The 24,829-nt window shown below is 35.9% G+C and overlaps 1 protein-coding gene across 4 annotated transcripts in view; it reads right to left on the bottom strand.

The window, feature by feature from the left end:
• Positions 1–24,829, bottom strand: part of LOC108718003 (adhesion G protein-coupled receptor B3) — a 521,962-nt gene that overhangs the window by 29,141 nt on the left and 467,992 nt on the right. For 3 of the 4 annotated variants that reach the window (XM_041564704.1, XM_041564701.1, XM_041564702.1), the window contains exons 24-26: positions 15,541–15,639; positions 14,254–14,425; positions 8,415–8,510 (exon numbers count right to left, since the gene is read on the bottom strand). In XM_041564704.1, coding sequence (XP_041420638.1) covers positions 8,415–8,510; positions 14,254–14,425; positions 15,541–15,639 — 367 coding nt within the window. The remainder of the gene's footprint in view (positions 1–8,414; positions 8,511–14,253; positions 14,426–15,540; positions 15,640–24,829) is intronic. The other variant, XM_041564703.1, reaches the window with a different exon arrangement.

Here is a 24,829-nt window from a genome sequence, read left to right on the forward strand (position 1 = left end):
TGCAAACTAAAATGCTTCTAGACATTAACTTTATAGTGATCTTTTACACATAATGCACCAAACTATTCTAAGGTGTGAAGAATATGTTATGTTGTTTTGATTATATAAAGTGTTCCAATATGCTTTCTAGGTAATGTTAAAAAAAAAACTTCCACAATATTTATTTTTTTAACACAAAACCCCAACAAACAAGGATTAAATGTAGCAAACTTAGGTGGAGACTATTACAAATAGTGAATTTCTCTCAAATTAAAGCAAATGGGACCTCTGAATCTCCTAGTTCCCTAGCCATTGGACAGTGTTAAATATATGGCAACATTTTCTAGAGATTTCCACCATTTGCAGGTCATAGAAGAAATTAATTAGAGGGGTCCAACATGGGACAACTTTCCTTTAGAACCATACCCTGTAAGTTTTTGGAAGCAAGTGACCCAAGAGGGAGTTCAAAAGATACACATCTTACTTCCTAAAGTCTGACAATGTTGGTGGGTGTGGCATTTGGATGGCCAGTAAAAATTCTACCCTTTACTAGGTAGTGTGGTTGATTGATCACAGAGAAGTTTTTTGTCTTTAATTTCTCCCCTGTAGGAGTTGAAAGCTGCAAGGGAGATGTGACTAAACAGAGAAGGGTTTTGCTGGCTGGCCCTGGAAGCTGAAGTGTTCTGGAAGGAACAGGCAATCCATTTCAGTGGTCCAGTTTGCATGCTGGAGCTCACTTTCCACAGGAAGTCTGTCCTGTCGAAAGGTATTTAATCATAGTTAAAGGAACAGTACACCAAAAAGTGTTTTAATGTAATGAAAATATTATGTAGTGTTGTCCTGCACTAGTAAAACGGATCCATTTGCTTCAGAAACACTCCTGAAGTTCATATAAAAAAGCTGCTGAGTAGCAATGTCGAAAATTGAAAAAAAGGCTATATGGCACAGGATAAATAATGAATAACAGATAACACCATTATTTTCTACAGAGCTCATCTGTTATCTGCTGTGAAACTTGAGTCTTTTCTCCTTTGAATGACTGCCCCATTGCTACACAGCAGCTAATTTATATAAACAATAGTAGTGAAGCAACCACAGCAGTTTTACTAGCGCAGGGCAACATTGCATTATATTTTTATTACTTTAAAACACTTTAATTTTTTGATGTTACTGGTCCTTTAAGTGTTAGGATGCTCTCTCATTGCAGGACACAGAACAGGAGAGGTTACCTGTCTGTGTTAAGAACTCCCAGAGGGGCTGGGACTGCATGGAGCAGAGGGAGACGTGACCAGACAATTGAGATTGAGTCTAAAATGATAGAGGTGCTGCCAGACGGTGAGCCAGGCCTGAAGCTGATATCCAAGGAGGGGAGAGTCAGAAGGGCTTAGTGAGAAGCCTGAATATTCCAGAGTGTGGAAACCAACCTATATGATGAGAACCCCAGAGTGGGTTAAAGTCTTGAATGCGTGCTGTTAAAATGGCAGAAACACCCCTGCTTCCATAGCTAATTTCCCCCAAAAATTATGTGTACAGGCAGCCAGCTTGTCACAGTAGACACAATTCTGGAAGGGGTTCATGGCACTATTACCCCAAATGTTCAACAATTCCTCAACAGCAATGATGGTGGGAAAAATACTTTAAATATAAAAAAGCAACTCACAAGGACCCTCCACTTTTTTTCTCATATGCGGCACAAGCGTTTAGGAGAGAGGAAATATATATATATATATATATATATATATATATATATATATATATATATATATATATATATATAAAATGCCTTATATAGAAAGTGATCTACCCTAAATTGTGTGCTTACTAATGATGGGCGAATTTGTTCACCAGGCGCAAATTTGTGCAATTCGCAGCCGGCGAATAAATTCACGAAACAGCCGTGAAAATTCACCGCCGTCAAAAAAAGGACACCAGCGTCCGTTTTTTGTTCACCAGCTCATTTTTGCCAGCGAATGTGCGCCAGCGTTAAAAAAAACAAAATTTCAAAAAAACAAAGCGAAACAGCGCAATTTTGCCCATCACTAGTGCTTACTGGATGTGCAGTCTTTCTCACGCAAGTACATGTCTTGGTTATATAGTATAAGCTATATTCAGTTGTGCTGGAGAAACCTTATAGTCAGATTTTGGCACTGACAGTTTCACAATTTTTGTTTTAAAGTTCATGTACGGTAATGAGAATTTTGAAGGGTTGCTAGCATGAATGGTTAAAATGGATTTTTTAGCATAATAAATGGAAATGTAATTCTGCTACAATCTGTTTGAACACTTGCAACAGTGCAATGATTAGAAAGAAACAAGCTAGTACTTCCTTTACTAGCAATTATAGTTACAAATAATTCTTCACTTAGGGTACTTCGACCATCGAATAGGCCAAAATCGACTTTGATTCGAAGTGAAAATGATTCGACTATTCGATAATCGAAGTACTGTCTCTTTAAAAAACTTTGACTTTGACACTTCGCCACCTTAAACCTGCCGAATTGCTATGTTAGCCTATGGGGACCTCTTAGAACCTATAGCCAGTATTTGGCTTTCAGAAGTCGAAGGATTTTTTTGTAAAATCGTTCATAAATCGTTTGATCGTAGTACGATCGTACGATCTTGAAAATCCTACGATTTTGACTTCGAATGTCGAACTAGCCTATTCGATGGTCGAATTTTGAAGTTTTTTGCACTTCGAAATACGACCCTTGATAAATCTGCCCCTTAAACACAGAATATGATGAATTAATATATATACTGAAAATTTGCTTAGAGTTTCATATAATATACATGTATTGGATCTATTATCTGGAAACTCATTCTGAACAAGATTTAGAATTAGGGAAAGGCCCTCTCCCATAGACTCTAGTGATGGGTGATTTGCAGCGCATGTTCGTGCTTCACCGACAGGGAATAAATTCACAAAACTGCTTTGAAAATTTGAAGCGGAATGGGACAGATTCACCATTACTAATAGGCTCCATTTTATCCAAATAATCCAAATTTTAAAAAATTATTACTTTTTTTTCTCTGTAATAATAACAGTACATTGTACTTGATCCAAACTAAAAAATAATTAATCCCTATTGGAGGCAAAACCAGCCTATTGGGTTTATTTAATGTTAAAATTACTTTCTAGTAGACAAGGTATGAAGATCCAAATTATGGATTATGGAAATTAAGATCCGTTATCCAGAAAACCTCAGGTCCCGAGCATTCTGGATAACAGGCCCCATACCTGTACAGTCACTCTGTGGCACTACAAAAGCAGAATTAAACTGCTGTTGTTTAAAGGCATTCAAAACCTAATCTGAAATATACAATAAAATAATAAAAGTAACATTTGGTCATTGGTCACTGGACACTGTTTTGAACTAAGATATTGTACATTCATACTGTATAAACATGTTGCAGAAGTAGCTTCGTAAAGGAATGAAATGCAATTATTATATCTATAAAAGCACATTCTCAGTATTCCCCTTGAAAAATGAGTATCCTTTCATCATACCCTATCATGCTTTGAAACTAAATAGGTTGCATGTTGCAGCATTTTAGCTTAGTTAAAGAAATTACTATTTTCGTTGCCCAATGACTTACAGTGTTGCTTCCAAATAATGTGCTAGGCAATCATATAAATATGATAACAGGTTTTAGGTAAATTAAATGTCTGCATTTGCAAAATTTACTACACATTCATCTAAAAGACAGAGGTGATGGCTTTCAAAAGGTATTAAGCATTTTGCAGCATCGAGAGAGCCCTGTCATACAAGATAAATATAAGTAATCAAGCCAGTTCACCATACAGACATTTCTTATTAAATCATTGAGATTATACACAAGATACAATATATATATGTATATATATATATATATATATATATATATATATATATATATATATATATAATGTTAATTACACTGCAATAAGAACTCACATTCATATAAGGCTTGAAACAGACTAAAGGGTTTAGCAGTATATCTCTGTTTAACTCTCCCTTGTGAACAGCGTTTCAAACTAGCTTTGTTATACTGTATATAAGTGGTTATTGTTAAATTGATAAAATACTGCCTTTTATTTCAATTGTGAATGGCACCTTACTTATTAGAACATTTTTTCAAAACATCAGTACATTCAGGAAGGTAATTAATGTGAAAAACAACTATCACTCCTGTAAAGCAAATTTAAGAGACAGTGACCCCTCTTTAAGCTGCCTCATGTTTAAGAGTCCCCTTCCCTTACTCGAATTTCCCTTCCCTTAATCCAATTAAAGAATGTGTATAAAGTTTTGTAATTCAATTACTATCCCTTTATAATGACACAATCCTATTAATGGAATTATTGGCCCGTATTTAAAAATGTGGTATATCTAGCACTTTACCACTTTTTAATTGTCATTAAGGGTCATATTGTGCAAAGAATGTGCCAGCGCACTACACTCTTGTAAATATAGAAGGAATGTGCTTAAACATTTCTGCAAAAATCCATCTAGTCCAATACATCTACTTCTTGCTGCCTCCTTTCCCAGGCTGTGCATGGGAGACAGCAGCACTCAGCATTCAACAACATTCAGACCTCATCTACAGTATTACAATTGTATCTAGTTTCTGGAGAACTATTTCTGGAACAAACAAACAAACAATACATAATGGATTTCATACTATGGCAACACATACAGGCTGTAGTAAAAATTACTCAATATAGAACAACAATTATACATTCAATTTCACATTATAAATTAGTTACAGTACTTGTTCAGCCTGAATTTATATTTGTTGGACCACTGTCACAGGTTGATTTATAATACAGTTCTCTGTATATTAAAAATTCTCAAAAGAACAGTAGCAAGTGTAATACAATGAGGTATATATCTCTTAAATTGAGGTTCATTGTCATACATAATAAATATGTTTTACAGGTGCATAAACAAATATGTCAACATTAATGAACAGATTATGCTCGATTATAAGCATTTTTAATACATTCTCGAAAGACTATTTCCACATGACACTTTACAAGTACATTAGAGGACATTATAGACAAATAACAGGGGACCTTTTTATCCATAAAGTGGATCACTGTACCAGAGGCCACCCCTTCAGACTAGAAGAAAATAACTTTCATTTGAAGCAACGTAGGTGGTTCTTCATAGTGAGGACAGTGAGGTTGTGGAATGTCGGGTGATTTTGTGATGGCTGATTATGTTAATGCCTTTAAGAGTTCCACACAAAGATGGAGTGCTCTACCTCATGCGATGAATCCTTTCGGATCAGGTGCTTTTAGCAGTATTTGATCCAACCTGCCACGGGTCAGAAAATCAATTGCAAAAGTCCAATATACTGCAGCACACTGCAAATTGCATAATAATCAAAAGTCTACTTTATTGGCTCAAATGTGAGCAGACATGTGGCAACGTTTCAGGCCTCACAGGACCCTTTCTCAAGTCGAAACGTTGGATTTATGTACACGATAAAAAGAATTAGAATTTTGCACAAAATGGAGTGTGGGTCTATTCAATAATTATATATATAATATATACATATATATACACACACACGCACACACTTTCTTTTTCCTCTCCCAGCTGTGATTTTTTTTTTCAATTAATTATATGCAAGGCTAGTATTTTCTAGTTTGTATTATATTATAAAGTGTTATTTATTAATATATTTTTGCAGTGCAAAAATATATTTTTTTATGCAATGCTCAATATAGAATTTACATTTATTTGCTGGCTATTAAATCAATATAGATGTTAATGCTGCTATTTGTATTCATGGTAGGAGAAAGTAGTGTTTACACTTCCTTTAAAGGAGAACTAAAGCTTAACTAAAGAAGTACAGTAGGCTCCTTCAGTGTCTCCTACAATGGAGTAGCATCTTCTCCCCTTCCTCTTTCTGTTGGGGTTCCTCAAGGCTCTGTCCTGGGCCCCTTATTATTCTCCCTCTATACTTCCTCCCTCAGCAAATTAATCAACTCGTATAGTTTCCACTACCACCTCTTTGCTCATGACACTCAGATCTATCTCTCCTCTCCTGATCTCAACCCAGAACTCCTAACTCGCGTTTCCTCCCGCCTGTCCGCTATCTCTACTTGGATGTCGCAACGCTACCTTAAATTAAACCTCTCTAAAATCGAAATGGTTCTCTTCCCTCTGACTAACACCATTAACATCCCAGAAGTATCCATCATAACTAACAATTTCACTATCACCCCATCTCCCCAGGCCTGGTGCCTTGGGGTTATTCTAGATTCTGCCCTGTCATTCACTCCTCATATCCAGTCACTAATTAAATCATGTCACTTCCACCTAAGGAACATATCCAAAATACGATCATTTATCACCCAAGATGCTGCCAAAATTCTTATTCACTCTCTCATCATGTCACCTCTATACTACTGTAACTCTCTTTTAATTGGCCTTCCCCTCCAGAGACTGTCACCTCTCCAGTCCATAATGAACACTGCTGTGAGGCTCATAAATCTCAGTAACCGCTCCTCCTCTGCCATGCCACTCTGCCAATCCCTACACTTGCTTCCGCTACCTTTCAGAATAAAATTCAAATTAATGACCCTGATATTCAAAGTACTTCGTAACCCTGCCCCACCCTACATCTCTGATCTCATCTCTATATACTCATATACTATATACTCCCAACTGCTTGCTACACTCCACTACTGACCTGCTACTCAACTCTTCTCTCATTACCTCCTTACATGCTCGCATGACTTTGCAACGGTTGCAGCCCTCCTTTGAAATTCTCTCCCACGGTCTGGGGACTTTCTCACAACCTTTCTGCTCTCAAAAGATCTCTTAAAACGCACTTCTAGCGAAGCCTACCCTCACTCTGCTTAACTACCAAATGCAGTACTACATCTCTCACTCACTTATTTCTGATCCTGCCAACTCCCACGCCTTATTCCCTTCCCCTTAGATTGTAAGCTCCTTTGCACAGGGATTTTCTCACCTTTTGTACTGGTATTGGTTGTGATGTATGTAACGCCATATGTTCTATGTATGTAATTAATGTGATTTAGTTGTATAAACACATTTACTGCAAAATATGCTGGCGCTATATAAATAAATGTTAATAATAATAATAGTCTAGAAATGTTGTACATTATGAGAACCACAGCCCTTTAGCAGTAAAGATCTGTGCCTCTAAAGATGCCCCTATATAACCAATAAGAGGTACAGAATGGGTGATATGGGTATGTAGATTTTATTTTACCAAAGTCTTGTAAAATTATTTCCACTGTACAGTAGTTCTATTTTTTAAGCACTTTGTTAAAATCAATAGCATATTTTTCACTGCAGCTGTACACTTGCATGCACTAACATTTTCTTTGTACAGTTTAAATAGTGATGAGTGGAGTAAATTCTTTCAGATGAATCAGTGAATCATTGTGATTCATTACAAAATAACACATTTGCTGAAGAGCTGTCAAGATTTCCTTCCCCATTCATCGGCAGCTTTTGCATTATGATAGTGGTTACTTCTAAAACAATTTGTTATAGTCAATGCATTACCCAATTACCCCAGGGGTTGTGGATGGAGAGCTCTGCTAATACTTAATCAGCATTCCCCTAGTCAAAATGTATAATTAGTTTTTAATCTGGTTTAGCCTCTAATATCATGATTAAAATGTAATTGCAATTTGTGATACACTGTTTGAAAAAGTATAGATGGTAGCTTTATATGTTTTCATAAGCCTTTTTGTTCAGTTTTGACCAGGGTACTTTCTAAAATGATTTTATATCTTCGTTGTGTGGGTTTCCTACATGCATAATACATATGTAAAATATACACATTGATAGTACATAGTAATTACACATGACAATGAAGAAAGCTGTATAAATTCCTTCCCAGAGATACTATTTGGACTTTTAGTGGCTGAGCTTTGGAACAGTTTTCCCTGTGCTAGAAACACTGATTCAAATCATATATTTGCTCATAAGAAACCCTGCATTATACAGATTAGTTTCAATAAGAGTGAAAGTAGTCTGTATCTGGGAATTGATCAGCATTTTCCCCAGCTTTGCTTCTCGTATATAAATAAAACCTTAGGCTAACTAGGCAGTCCACTATAAACCCAAGATAACAATGCACGTGAGGAATTCTTAAATTATAAAATGTATATGTAAGTGAAAATGTGTTGAGATGTGATAAGTTAGAGGGCATTATCCTGAGTGAAACCAACCTGAACTGGAAATCAATTTAAAGAATATAAGTTGAATCACAGCTCTGTTCTGGTATTGATAATCACCATTTGGTGCACAGACTCTATTCTTTGAATTATACTCTTACCAAAAACGAAAGTAAAAAGACTGTTTCCCTTGAAAGCATATAAGCATATAGTAGAAGTCATATTACTAGTAGTATATCATTCTAGCAATAAAGGCTATTAGGCAATAATGAACTTAAGCAAATCTTACCATGATTTGTGCATGTCCATTTGGAAAAGAACTGGTGGAATCTACATTTATTGGATCTTGGCAATTTCTCAGTCGACATCTAAAAGCATCTTGGACCTGTAATAAAGAAATAAGCAACACAAATATTATAATTATTGTTTCAATGCATTATAGATTCCTACATTGTTGATAATTGTGAGCTACTCAATAGTAAGTAACATTCATAGGAAAATATCTATCTATATAATTCTAATCACATACTGTATGTATAGACCCATAAATCGAGAGTCAGATTGAGATAGAAAGCCAAAAGAATGCTAAGTATTAGGTAACATTATATAAAATAATGTTTTGAAGCAGGGGTGGATATATATTGATAAAAGTCTTCATACCAGAAAATAACTGCTAAAATGCAAATTGAGTGTGAGTTATTGCAAATAATCTAATGCTGCCTTGCCGAGAGGCAAGATTATAGTTCTAAATGCATAAGCGGACTATTCAGTGAATGAATGCACAATGTGTCTTAAGCAGGATTACAGAGAAGATGATATTCCATTTCTTGATTTCAGTCATTTTGCATATGATGAATTTCTCTGAGAAGTTAGAGTCTATAAACAAAGTGCTGGGCATTTTAACTGTTAAAACTACAAATTCCAGTATCACCCAAGGATGGTTGTTAACAAGAAATATTTGTCATAAATTGTGTATCTAGTGGAATAAAGTAATACAAACACAGTCATGATCACCTACTGAATAAAGCAAGGCTTTATCCACATTTACAATGCCAAGTTGTCTAATTCTGGGCAGTGTCATTCTGTGGCTACTAAAGCAAATAAAGTTCTGTCTTGCATAAAAAAGGGCATTAACTCAAGGGATGAAAACATAATTATGCCTCTTTATGGGTCCCTGGTGAGGCCTCATCTGGAGTATGCAGTGCAGTTTTGGACTCCAGTCTTTAAGAGGGATATAAATGAGCTGGAGAGAGTGCAGAGACATGCAACTAAACTGGTTAGAGGGATGGAAGACTTAAATTATGAGGGTAGACTGTCAAGGTTGGGGTTGTTTTCTCTGGAAAAAAGGCGCTTGCGAGGGGACATGATTACACTTTACAAGTACATTAGAGGACATTATAGACAAAAAGCAGGAGACCTTTTTACTCATAAAGTGGATCACCGTACCAGAGGCCACCCCTTTAGACTAGAAGAAAAGTACTTTCATTTGAAGCAACGTAGGGGGTTCTTCACAGCCAGGACAGTGAGGTTGTGGAATGCACTGCTGGGTGATGTTGTGATGGCTGATTCTGTTAATGCCTTTAAGAATGGCTTGGATGATTTTTTGGACAGACATAATATCAAAGGCTATTGTGATACTAAGCTCTATAGTTAGTATAGGTATGGGTATATAGAATTGATATGAAAGTAGGGAGGGTTGTGTGTATGGATGCTGGGTTTTCATTTGGAGGGGTTGAACTTGATGGACTTTGTCTTTTTTCAACCCAACTTAACTATGTAACTAACTAACTATGTAACTGTGAATTTACCCATACCCCCTAAACTATAAAGTTGCAAATTAAAATTTCTTCACTTTATGACAGTATCAACACAATAGTATTACAACAATATAGTGATGCATTGGGTTTTGTAAAGATTATGCTGTAGTGAAAAAATGCATAAAATGGTAATATATTCACTAATGCGGCAAGATTTGTCTGATATGGGCAGAAAACCTTCCTGTTCCTCCTGGTTGCATTGATTGCTCATTTTGTTTAAGTGGGTGGCTACAGGATATTAAACAAAAGGCAAATTATGGGAGAGAGAAAAACACATTCATTATTTAGAACACTTAAAGGGGCAGATTTACTAAGCCTCGGGTGAATATTCGAATTTCAAAAAGTTTGCATTTTTGTATACTTCGACCATCGAATTGGACTTCGACTTCGATTTGAACGATTCGAATCAAAAATCGTGTGACTATTTGACCATTCGATAGTTGAAGTACTCTTTAAAAATCCTTTGAATTCAATACTTTGCCAAGTTAAACCTACCGAATTGCATTATAAGCCTATGGGGACCTTCTACAAGCATTTTCTAACTATTTGGCATCAAATAAAAATCCTTCGATCGATCGCTGAAAATCGTTCGAATCATTCGGTTTGAACAATTTTTATTCGATCTATCGAATGCTTATTTTAGCTCTAAATCCTTCTAGTTCGATATTCGAATTCGAGGGATTTCAATTCGATGGTCGAATTCGAGAGTTTTAACCCCTCGAAATTCGACCCTTGATAAATACCCCCTAAAAGAAAATTAGGATTTTTTTGTAAATGTTGATGTTTTTTTTTCACTTACTGTACCTAGAGAAAAAGGTACATGGTGATCTTGTGGATGCAGACAATTCAAGGTTTTAGGTTGTATGCAGTCTTACCCATATTTGATGTAATACAGAGCAGGGACCATTAGTATTGCTAATGCCCATCTTTTTAAAATTGTAAATGTATATGTAGCACCGTCTATATATATATTTATGTATATTTATATATATATTTTTGCAAGAATGTCCTCTAAGTAAAACACTAATAATGGTGATTATAAATAGTTGTGCATTTTATTCTTCCAGTTATAACACAATGAAGTATAATAAACCATCTGCCAGCTTGCCTATGAGATTGTATAAGATAATATTTGCAGGTAGTCAAATAGTTACTAAAGCAGTTGTGTTGGGGTTCCTTGAGCAAAATGGTTGATTTCAACACTGGGCACCACTAAACAAGAGATCATATCATTTCATATGTTTCACCTCAGAGGGCGAGGGGGAGAGTGTGCCCAAGAACAACTACAGTGTATCTTGACGGGATTATTACTTAATATTTTCCTTTTAATGCTAAAATGAAATAACCTTTAGAAAAGTACAGATAGAAAAACAACCAAACTCAGTGTATAGATAAAAAGCAAACAGTCAGTTGCTATAGCAGCATCGGCCACTAAAATATATTTATCCTAATATGAAGGATAAATAACAAATATGCAAAACAAAGTGCAGCCAATGCAATTCTTGCAAATATATGACACTGCAAGTGTCTGATCCCAGCAATACACAAAACAATGATTTATTTTTATGCTCTATTAAATCTACACAACCAACAAAACATAGCATAGTGCCTAAAAAAAGCAAATCAGCGGTAGAATGGAGGCATCCAATCCTCCATCAACAGCATGGCTAACTAAGACATGGCCACCATACTGCTGTACCTGATTAATAACACATAGCATTCACCTTGTCATTTACAAAGTGAGAACATTAATTTCACATTTGTAATCTCCTGCAAAGCACAGATTCCGACCAGGTCCTGTATTCTCCACCCAATACTCATTAGGATCATGCAGCTCTGCTTGGCATATGGTTATTCACATACCCCATTTGATTTTATTTCTCTCTGTTTTTCATGGCTTTCCCAACATCTAAAATGTATTACCAAGCATTAATCACTCCTCAGCATGGCACTTCAGCCAAAGATACACTAGTGCAGAAATGCATTGATTGACAGTATGTCACTGGAAGATCTTGGTGAAAGCTCTTAACACTTCTGCTGCTGTAGCGAAAACAATCTTATTGAGTTTATTTAATGATTTGATTTTAGTTCACTTGGGAGCATATTTATTAAACATTGCATTTTTCTGGTTGAGTTTTTAAAGGGGAAAAAATCATATTTTTAGGGCGGGAAAAACTCAAATTTTATTATGCTCTTAAGGTGCTAAAATTCGAATTCCAAAAATACTCCAGCAAAAACCTGAATAAATCAGGTCGAAGTCAATGGCAGATGGTCCCTACAACAATCGGAACATATTTTTTTATCTTCAGGATTCTCGATAATTTTGGGATATTTGGGTTGGTCTCTGTTTGATAATCTGAAAAAGTCAAATTTTCCAGTGTCAAATTAAAAAAGATTCTATTTGATGCACGATTTTGTCACAACTTTTTCCCGCACATGTTTTTTTTGTTCAGCTTTATTGGAAGTTTGCTCTAATTCTTTTTATATAGTGAGAAAAAGTTGAGATATCGTAAATACCCCCATTAAATATGGAGGTGAAAATATGGAAAGACCCCTTATCCAGAAGACCGCAGGTCCTGAGCATTCCAAATAACAGGTCCTATACCTGCATTTAAATGCAGTGCAATAAACTTAATTAGGTAGAAGGTCTTCATACCTTATCATAACATCTGAGCGTCTATGATACGGTACATTATATTTTAGTGTATATAGTAAACATAAGACACACTGAGCACTGCATATACCTCTGTCTATACTCTGGCGCTGCCATTCCATGTATAATACTGATTAGTTGAAAAAATATGCTATGCACAAATACAGGTCTGCTTAATACTGCTAATTAATTGACAGTATTTATAAGCAGCAAGGTAATGCAACACATTATAAATAAGGCGACTAATAATGTGTCATATTGTGCTGTTTTAAGCAACAAGTGCTATGTGTGCCATGCAATGTATAACATAGCATCCTCCATGAGTATTTGGCTGGTATGTGGAAGGTGGAATGTTTCTTTACAGATAAACAGATTAAAGAATATTTTAGAGGAGTCTGTGCGTGTAGGATATTGACGTCAGTTAGCTGCAGGGCACTCTTTATGGAGGGAAACCATATCGTCAGTTAGATATATTTCTGTAGATTGTCACTTTCTACTAGGGGTGATGCCTTTAATGTATATTACAATTATGTATTGATTTATAGTTCTTGACCTTGTCAGCCTAAATACATAAGTGCATTTCAATGCTTTGTATCCAGTTTCAGTTTATCTAGTTTCAGCTGCCCTTATTCCAGCAGAACTATATCCAGCTTTGATTCCTTGTTTGGTAATTTTTTAACTATTGCTACTGGTGGGTGTCCATCAAACATCACCCATGGGAGATTCATTCTACCCATGGGAGATTCATTCTTATTTTTCACTGAAATCAAGTGATTTCAACTGCTGAAGACTCTAGTATAATACAGGTCCCCTCCCATAGATAAACAGTCAACAAGAGACTGAGCTGACTAAGACTATCGGACTTATGTGTTCCAAAGTTGCACAGTTTAGCTCCTCTTTGAGTAGCATTCGGATTCATTCATTTATTTTTACCATTAGAGTTTTATATCAGTATGTTGGGCACAGTTCAAATTGCAAAAAAAGTGTGTAATCAGCCATATTTTTTTTTTTTTACTATTTGCACTGCACATATAAGAATTACCGCAGGTCTCTACTCTTCTTAATGAAATCTTTGTAGATCAGCTCCAATTGTGATTTTAACAACTTCAGGAACATAAGTATTTTTGTTTTATGGTAACATATAAACTTGTCATATCAGATACTGTGCTGGAGTCCTTTATAATACACAAAAGCCATGAATATCCTGTAAATTATATCCTTATAAACGGTGAGTAGTGATGTCATCAGTTATAAACGGTCAGTAGTGATGTAATTTCTGTCACATGACTCACTAAAATTTGTGTATTATAATTAATAAAGTACCCCCAGTTGTAAAATATGAGGATATTATAAGTTACCTCGGAGTTCCATGACCTGTATAAAAACACTCGGCCTTCGGCCTCGTGTTTTTATATGGTCATGAAACTCCTCGGTAACTTATAATATCCTTATATTTTACAAGAGGGGGTACTTTATTCACTATATAGCCTACACTTGCCTTTAATGATCTTAAGCATTTTTTCTATTTGCATGTTATAATTACTAGTTTGACATTGGTGTAAATTGTTATGACTTAAAAATGATATAAAGCAACATTTAAAAAATGTGTCACTATGGTCAGTTTATTTGATTTGAAGCATACAAAATATTTTCCTCACCTCTTTTCGAAGAATGCAGTGGACCATTACAATGACGAAACCTTGCAAGGAATCAAATACTGCAAATAGTATCTGAAACAGTATTGATCTTTTATCTGTCATTGCGAGGACAGCAGACATCCACGTCAGTGCCAGGAGTGGTAAGACAACACAAGAACTCCAGAGAGATGCCCTAATCAGATAAAGGAAAAAAAAATTGCTGAACCATATTGTACATTGTAGATAAATATCACATTCGAGTAAAACAGCTAAAGCTTTCCGTGCTAATGTGACCAGCAAAATATATATGTTAGGGACATGGATTACTTGCAAGTCCCCTGTTGCTGTATAAACACAACTCCTAGGGGGCACATTCACCAAGCTCGGGTGAATGAATAGAGGGAAAAAAACTCGAATTTGGAGTCGTTTTTTGTGCTCCTCGACTATCGAATTGGTGTAAATTCACCTGAGTAGAATGATTCGAATAGATCGAGCGAAAAAACGCTGCGACTATTCGCCCATTTGATAGTCGAAGTACTGTCTCTTTTAAAAATACTTCGACTGCCTACTTCGCCAGATTAAACCTACGGAATTGCTTTAAAAGCCTATGGGAAAGTCCCATAGGCTTTTTTTTCTAAGTTTTTGATCGAATAAAAAGGCATTTGATCGATCATTCGATCGAATGAAAATCCTTCGATCGAATATTCGATCGTGCGACTATTCACCGGGCGAATATTCGCCCATTCGACTATTTGCCAGTGTGTAAATTTGCCCGAATTCCCTATTCAATTCTATTCCCCAGTCAAATTTCGAGGGATTTAACTTCTCGAAATTCGACCCTTGATACATCTGCCCCCTAGCATCTTCCATGAGCCAAAAGCCAAAAAGAATGCTAAAGTTGTAGTTTAGAAACTACAGGTAAGATATAGCCTATCCATAACATATTAAGTTGTAGGAAATTACAGAACTAGAGGTTATACAAAGCAAATTATTTTACTTTTTAAAGTCTTTAATAGAGGCACATAGACCCTGCAGACCTCCAGTTGTTATTTAATGGGAACAAATAGCACCCTAATATTGTAGGCTTCAAAGGATTACAGGTTTAAATGAGTTGCAGGGCTAAAAGGTAAGACACCCCTCATTTAACTCAACATTCCTTTGAAAAATAGAAGTGCATTTGTTCCTAATTTTAGACTAAAACAATAAAAACAAATAACAATATTATCATTAGAAAAACACAAATTTTCTATTTCAAGACATGCACGGTAAAAGATTTGTAACAAGAAGATGTAAATGATTTAGACTAACATGGCATTACTGGCGGTGGTGGCTGACAAAGCTGTTGTTGAAACTACTCCACACTTGGCACATTTGAGCGTCAAACCGCTATGAGGCTCACTCATCTGACTGCAAACAAACAGAACACCCACAAAAAAGAACAAAATATTCAATTTTCACCAAAAAATTTATTATTTTTGTTTGTTGTTTTTGTTTAATAAATTCTCATGCATACTTAAAATGATGAATGCATTGATTTGTTTAATAATGGAAACACTGTTACATAATTATTCTGGCTATTTTTTTCTTTTAGAAATTAGCTATTAAAAGAAGGATCATTTCATTCATGCATGGCTTGTGTCTGTTTACAAAGTGGAATGTCCCATTTTGCAAATTGAAAGTGAGCAGTTGCAAATACGTTGAGCTTAACATATGCGGGAGCTAAGAAGGACATATGATGAACAACCTTTATTCAGGCCTACATTTTCAGACGGTCTTTACAAATTTAGAAATCATATTCAAAATTTGGGTCTTGTAAGTAGAAATAATAAATCATATTTGTTTTAGAGTCATTTTGCAGTATACCAAATTGTTCAATAGTGGCCTGAACATAGGTTTAAAATGAATGGGTTTTGATGAACTAATTTTTGATGGGAAAAAAGATGACTTTTTTAGTGTGATTCTACAAAACAGTGCAGAAGCATCAATCCACATTAAATAGATAACAATGACCTAGATCACTAACCAGTAGGAAGTTTTAAAATACACTTTGAACCAAAAAAAGATTTGGCTGAAATAAAAATATATTTATTTGCCATATAATATTCATTACTTGTCTCACTAAATAAGATCCCTGTTTAAATAAGTAAACATACATTTAAAAGTCACACATCTCTCCATACCCAGCTCAAAACTTTCCAGTTTTATATATTATATTTGTTTTATTATTAATATGATACAGAAAAATAATCAGTGACTTGCATTGTAAAATCAGATTCCACAAACCAAGTAATACATTAACGTAATAAAATTTGGTTATGGAAAAAACGTGCAATGCGTAAAGTTTGTGTGAACAAATTTTTCTTTGTGCGAATTTAATATAGCTTTCACGAACCCGGAAACTGTTTAGCGGCCTCTTTCAACAGTGGAATATGGTTTACAAATTGCATAGCTTGCGCCAGTGCACATTGAATGTAATAAAACTTCTTACTGAAAAAGTTATGTTTGCTCCAAAAGATTACACCACCTTCAAACACTTCTTAAAAGTGGGCAATGAGCAATTAAAATTCACAATGCAATAATAATTTAAGGAATAATATTACATTGTGAAATTAAAATTTTTATTCTTATTTGTGCAAACTGTTTTGCTTTTTGCGACTTTTATTACATTCCCCCATACGTGTTTGACTGATGAGTGCTTTCTGTATTAACTTAGGGGCACATTTACCTAGGGTCGAATATCGAGGGTTAATTAACCCTCGATATTCGACCGTCTAAGTAAAATCCTTCAACTTCGAATATCGAAGTCGAAGGATTTTGCGCTATTCCTACGATCAAAGGAATATTCGTTCGATCGAACGATTAAATCCTTCGATCAGGAAATTGTTAGGAAGCCTATGGGGACCTTCCCCATAGGCTAACATTGGCCACGGTAGGTTTTAGGTTGTGAACTTGGGGGTCGAAGAAATTTTTAAAGAGACAGTACTTCGACTATCGAATGGTCGAATAGTCAAACGATTTTTAGTTTGAATCGTTCAATTCGAAGTCGAAGGTCGTAGTCGAAGGTCGAAGTAGCCCATTCGATGGTCGAAGTAGCCATATTCGACCATTTTAAATTCGAACTATTTCTCCTCTATTCCTTCACTCGAACTAAGTAAATGGGCCCCTTATTGTTGGGGAGTCCTGTTCCTTGTGGCAAAAAGGTATGCAGCATTTATTAAGGTTTATTATGGAATGTTTGTCACCTAGTTGATAAATAGAATGGGCTTTCCATATGCTAAGCCCTTGGTGCTTCATCTGAATAGAAGGCAGGGATTGCTCAGGGTCCAGAGACCAGAAGAGGCCTCACTGCTAAAATAAGTCAGGAAATAGGATCTTGCAAGGATTTAGCAGGTGATAGCTACACTCTATTATGGTACAACCCAGGGGTGTATGACAGATCAGTGTTAGTAAGCAGTTCTGTGCCACATCTTTTGATGTTCTACCTTAGTGAGCACCATGGGAGATAAATCTAATATTTTTACATCGTTAACTGAATATGAGATCAGATAACATAGCATAACTGTTCTAATTTTAGATTTTCAATAAATTTCCAATTGCTCTAGCACCCAATCTTTTGTAATTTTCTATTGTTACTGTCATAAAGGGCATAGATCATGTCTAACACCCAAGCTCCACCATCTAAAAGAGTTGCTTGAAATGTCATAAAAGTGTTACATTATTACAAATTATCTACATCTTATTATGATGCATAAACTTCCCAAAATGAACATTTTTCACATTTGCTGCTGTAACTATTTTACATGATATTTACTGTGAAGGGAAATGTTTGCTGATAGGAAACAACTTTAAAATGTAAAAAAAGTCAATGGTTCCTCTGGGGTTTCTTTGTAAATAACAAAAATTGCAAATGACAAGCAGCTCCAGTCTTGGTATTCGAACATGTCTTTATGAAATGATGCAACTAATTCAAAGTAGACCATATTATTATATGTCCTTTGCTATTCTCTGCACTGCTTCCTATGCTTTGTGCCTTCTACTACTCCTTTATGTTACTCTAATAAATTGTATCAGGTTACAATTTTATTAAATAATATAACAGTTGCCTTTTATCATAATTGTCTGCTTTTTGTTTACAAACATACTTCTTGTATTTAACAATTTATGTAATACATTAATTGGTTATTGAAGTAAATTATATTTATAAGTCTTTTTAGCTTAGTTATTGAGCATAAAGTTCCATATTAATATATAAATCTGTAACAAAATTCCAAAATATAGCAGAACATTGTCTTCCCCTGGGGTTACTATTATCCTCAGTAGGGCACATGTGCTGTATAAAACAAGTGAGTTTATCTTTCGGGATCTGCTATTGTGCTTCCCCATGGATTACACTGTTAATTATTATGTGAAACACATGAAAATAGAAACATGCTTCAAATATGAATTGCTGTATCCCTCAAAAAACCAAAGTTTATCGAGGGGGAGATAACAGAAAGTTTTATATAGTGTAATATTTATAAATTGAAATTCAGATCTCAACCTTAGTGATTATTTATAACTTTATAACAACATTTGTGCATTTGTTCACCACTTTTTACTTTCTCCGTGAGAAGTCGCGCTGAATTTGCGGAAGCGTGTCACTGTATGCGCATTGGACCCTAAGGGACGCAGAGGAACCGAAAGCGCAATACGGAATGCACAGGACACTTTTTTTCAATGCAGTTTGACAACGGATGTTTGTGAATGTGATTTTAATTATTTACAGCAATTCATATTTGAAGAGTGTTCTTATAACGGGGGGAGGAGAGCCTGATTGCTGGAATTTGGGGACACCATAGCTCCGGGATTCAAACTTATATTTTTTTGGACAACATGAAAATAGCAATACCCATATCATACTAAAATTGTTTTAATTCCTTTACATTTTTCAGTACTTTATTTCTTTCAAGGTTGACCATTACTTATTTAGCAATGACTGCGACAAAGAATGTTTGACTTTTGATTGTGTGGAAATGAAAATGACATAATAGAGGACAATGTGGTTGCATTGTTTGATGAAGCCCCTCTGGCTAGCAAAGCCCTTGCAAGGGTAAACTTACTCTTATATAGGTTGTTGACTGAATACCAAGCTGGCAGTAGATTGCCCAATGTATATATAGTCTTATGTATATTCTTGTAATGAAGTACAGTAGATTTATGGTATACTGGGGGCTTAGGTGCACTTCTCTGAGTCTTCAGCACATGGGGCAGATATTAGAATATGGAATATTGTTTGAGTGGGCCCCATACACTGACTTATGAAGTAAGCAGACCCTTCAAGAAGTAAAACCCACAGGTTTTTTTTTAAAGAATTGAAATTTGACTCAAGGGTAACGGGGACAGCTTTTTACTTTCTTGGTTTCTTACCACACACTGCTGTCTCATAGCAGTGTGGCACTGACAGTATGCCTACTTGTTTAAGCTCCCAGTGTTTGGCTCTTTTATAAAGCAGCTGAAATATTTTCTTTGCAACTGTTTTCTTGAAAATGTTCAGTGATTAACACAGTGTATTACAAACAGCACAAAGAAATGTGTTGTTATGGCAACAAAGAAATATTGTGACATAAAATCAACTTCTAATATGATACATTCATCTTTTATACATTACACAAGACACCTATAACAATTGATTTACAGGTAGCAGCCTTTATCATTGACATATCCTGTAAATTAGTTTAAACAGTTCTATGCAGATAATCCTTTTAACCATACAAAGGAATGTTAAAGTTGACATTGCAGAGAGTAAACCCATCTCAAAAATGACAAAAAAGTTTTGCAAATAGAAACATCTATCCTGTTACCAATTCTGTGAAAATTTTTTCTTTAATCAAGGGCTGATGTATTCATTGCTGGAATCTCATTTACAGGAAAAAAAGAAACAAAGCATTTCCAAATTGTTAAGCCCCCATTGACTTAATGTTTTAATATTAACACAATGGTTGTTAATGTTTCAGCGAACTGCTACGGTTTAGCACTGCTTCTAGCTTCTAAAATCCTGACTGCTTCTGAAGTCTGACTGCTTTGGGCACATCTTAATGAATTGACAGATTGATCTCATCTCTCACAGTTTCCTATATAGTAAGGAGTACAGGTATGGCATCCGTTATCTGGTAACCCGTTATCCAGAATGCTGTCTCCCCTAGACTTTTTTATCCAAATAATCCAAATCTTTTTCTGTAATAATAAACCAGTACCTTGTACTGGATCTAAACTCAGATATAACTAATCCTTACTGGAAGCAAAGCCAGCCTATTGGGTTTATTTAATTTTTACATGATTTTTTAGTAGACTTAAGGTATGAAGATCCAAATTACAGAAATATCCATTATGCAGAAACCCCCAGATCCAAAGCATTCTGGATAACAGGTCCCATACTTGTATAACATTTTTTCTAGTTACAACAACATACTTACAAAGCATTATCAAACATAACAAGGCTTGGAGTAACAATTCAAATACAAATGAGTAGTGATGGGCGAATTGGGGGCGTTTTGCTTCGCCGGAAAATGTGGGATTTTCCAGCGAAATTTGCGAAAGGGTGCGCTGCAGTTTCACGAATTTATTCGCCGGCGGCGAATCGCGGGAATTCGCCGCAAATTTGCGCCTGCCGAATAAATTCGCCCATCACTACAAATGAGAATATACAATTTTAAAGTAAATGGCTTTATGCCTGAAGACTGTTCAAAGGTAATTGCTTACTGGTTGGTTGGGTTATTGCATCAGTGCAATTAAGTACCTCTGTTAGGAAATTAGTATCAAGGCATACCAACCATGATACATTTAGATATTAGCTAACTTGCTATTTATATATGGATAATGTTTCATGAGTTAAATGCCTTTGGGATATAGTAAGTTTTTGAACATAGAGGAGGCCCAGCTGACAGGTATTGCTGTTTCCAGTCATGAAGCACACCAGGGAATTGACTGAACATTGGTATTAAATGTGTGTATTATCAATAATGTATGCTTTTATGTGTAATTGATCTTGCCAGACTAACTTGATGAGTAGGGACTTTGATTCTGGAAAGGCAGTGGATGTGATTTACTTAGACTTTGCTAAAGCACTTGATACAGTGCCACAAAGAAGGTTACTGGTTAAATTAAGGAATGTTGGCCTGGAACATAATTTTTGTACCTGGATAGAGAACTGGCTAAAAGATAGACTACAAAGAGTGGTGGTAAATGGAACATTTTATAAATTGAACCAGTGTTGTTAGTGGAGTACTGCAGGGCTCTAGGGATGTAGCGAACTGTTCGCCCGCGAACTAGTTCGCGCGAACTTCGACCGTTCGCGTCCGCCGAATGTTCGCGAACGTTTGGGAACGTTCGCATTTTGAGTTCGCGTTCGATCGTTCGACCATTCGACCATTCGAATTCCTTCGACCGCTAAAAATCGAACGATTTCCATTCGTTCGAACGATTGTAAGCATTCGATTCAATGAAAAGCATTCGATCGAATGGCTTCGATCGTTCGATTCGAATGAAAATCCTTCGATCGAACGATTAAAATCCTTCGATCGTTCGAATCGAACGATTTTAGCGGTGTTCGAAGTTCGCGAACTGTTCGCGAACGTTCGCATTTTTTGCCGGTGTTCGCGAACGGCGTTCGCGAACACCAAATCGGCAGTTCGCTACATCCCTACAGGGCTCTGTACTTGTTTATTAATGACCTGGAGGTGGGCATTGAAAGTACTGTTTCTATTTTTGCAGATGATACTAAATTGTGCAGAACTATAGGTTCCATGCAGAATGCTGCCACTTTGCAGAGTGATTTGACTAAATTGGAAAACTGGGCAGCAATCTGGAAAATGAGATTCAATGTTGATAAATGCAAGGTTATGCACTTTGGCTAAAATAATATAAATGCAAGTTATAGACTAAATGGCAGCGTGTTGGGAGTTTCCTTAAATGAGAAGGATCTAGGGTTATTTGTAGATAACAATTTGTCTAATTCTGGGCAGTGTCATGTTGCAAATAAAGTTCTGTCGCATAAAAAAGGGCATTAACTCAAGGGATGAAAACATAATTATGCCTCTTTCTATGTCACTGGTAAGGCCTCACCTGGAGTATGCAGTGTAGTTTTGGACTCCAGTCCTTAAGAGCGATATAAATGAGCTGGAGAGAGTGCAGAGACGTGCAACTAAACTGAGGGATGGAAGACTTAAATTATGAGTGTAGACTGACAAGGGTAAAAAAAGGTAAAACGGTCCCCTGCTATTTGTCTATAATGTCCTCTAATGTACTTGTAAGGTGGTTCTTTACAATGAGGACAGTGAGGTTGTGGAATGCACTGCCGGGTGATGTTGTGATGGCTGATTCTGTTAATACGTGGTTACTGTTGTGTAATGCCTCCATAAGAGCCTGCTAATAAATCACTGTTATATTCTACTCATCCTCGGCTGCCCAAAACATTTAGTATACAAATGGTTATATATAATTTATGTGAGGGTATGGAGGGGTGTGTGAAGGATGCTGGGTTTTATTTGGAGGAGTTAAACTAGATGGACTTTAACTACGATTTAACTATGTAACCTCATGTTTTGCTTATAGTAAACTTTAGAATATGTGAAACATATAATTGTTTAAATTGGGTGCTTATTATTCAAATGAACTAACTAAGCTAACTCCAGTTAGTACAACTACCTTCAACACATGCATGGGACAGTTATCTTTTATTAAAACACATGGATCTCCCCCATTATTACCCATATCATAAAAAATAGCAGGCATAAAGGTAAAGATCAAGGTAATTTTCCCAAATCAACATGCAACATAAGACCTGATAAACGCAGGGGTTCATGTACAGGTATGGGACCTGTTATCCAAAATGTTCGGGACCTGGGTTTTTCCGGATAATGGATCTTTCAGTAATTCGGAACTTCATACCTTAATTCTACTAAAAAATCATGTAAACATTAAATAAACCCAATAGGCTTGGTTAATTATATCTTAGTTTGGATCAAGTACAAGCTACTGAAAATTCTTTGGAGCAGGCACTCAATAAAGGCAATCTTCAACCAGGCAATTGGTTCAAAGTGAAAAAATTGTTTATTGTGTCCATAGCCTTGCGCGTTTCATGTTACAAACACTTAAGCATAGGCTATCTTTACAGAGCCATGCCTCAAATATGTAAACAGGAGTGCACAAATCAGAACAATACATCAATTAGCAAATCAACTAATTATAAGGCTTACTCAAATGCACCAATCACTAGTCACAGTTTTGGTGGTTGTGGATCAAGGTACAAGCTACTGTTTTGTTATTACAGAGAAAAAGGGAGTCTTTTTTTTTTTTTTTTTGGATTATTTGATGATAATGGAGTCTATGGGAGATGTTCATTCCGTAATACAGAACTTCCTGGATAAGGGGTTTCCAGATAATGGATCCCAAGCCTGTATGTCCTAATATATCACTGACAAAAGATAGAAAAGGGGGGGTTTTCTCTGCATATATTTATTTCTACACCTTAATCAGAAAGTGACGTTACCTTGTATTGCTAAAGACTGTGGTTGATAATTCCCACAATAAAGTCACAGTAATGGGAAGATGGCAAACAACACCTTATCTTCCCATTCGCTGGCAATTTACAGAGCTGAGAGTTTTTTTCTACTGTATCCCTGCAGTGTATCCTGGATTAAAGGTGACAAATAAATATAATTTACATTTTTCATTACCTTTCTGAAATCAAGAATTTGTTCAAATCACTTCCAATGGAATGGTCTTTGGTATGGGTATATGCATTAAATGGCTAATTTTATTATGATTAAAAAAAGTTAAAAGAGATAGGGGCAATTTCACTAAAGGGCGAAGTGGCTAACTTTTCGCCAGCGTTAGCATCGGCAGGGACATCGCCAATTAATTAACAGACGCAGAGTACAACTCGCTAGCGAATGAGACCGTCATCAGCGTTTGTTCACACTCTAAAAGTTGCCAGTGCTCGGTGCCTAGGAGGCAACTTCGCATATTAGTAAATTAGCGTGGTGGTAGCAAATTTGTGCCTGGCGAAGTGGTGCAAGGTGGGTGTGTGAAAGTGGATGCTGGTGAAAATTTACCCGTTAGTGAATCTGCCCCATACTATTTTCCCTAACCATTTCATTAATACAGGCTTGGACATTAGTTCAAGATATCTGTTGTCACTATTTATAACATTATCACCATTCACATTTTGTGCTGTAGTCTCTGCAGCATGCACTTGTCATGTTTCTCTTCAACCCCCAGCCACCCACTGCAGTGGGGCTGGAAAATATGTTAGATGAAATCTATAACACTGATATAACTAAGGCTAGCTATCAAACTACTAGTATTCAGACATTTTAAAAAAGATATTGATTTCAAATCAAAAACAGAAACACTTTTACATGTTTTGGAACTACTGTATAAGATTTGGTAACAATCTTGTAGTCATAATAAAATGATACAATGCTGCATTAATTCAAATATATTCAGCCCATGTTACTTCATTTATACATCTTGTCAAAATTCCATTTGATTAAAGATGAAGGAATAGGCAGAGATATAATTCTGTGTAGCTGATGTACATATTGGTATTACTTATCAG

The sequence above is a fragment of the Xenopus laevis genome, chromosome 5S, assembly GCF_017654675.1.
Source record: "Xenopus laevis strain J_2021 chromosome 5S, Xenopus_laevis_v10.1, whole genome shotgun sequence".
In the NCBI taxonomy this organism is placed as follows: Eukaryota; Metazoa; Chordata; class Amphibia; order Anura; family Pipidae; genus Xenopus; species Xenopus laevis.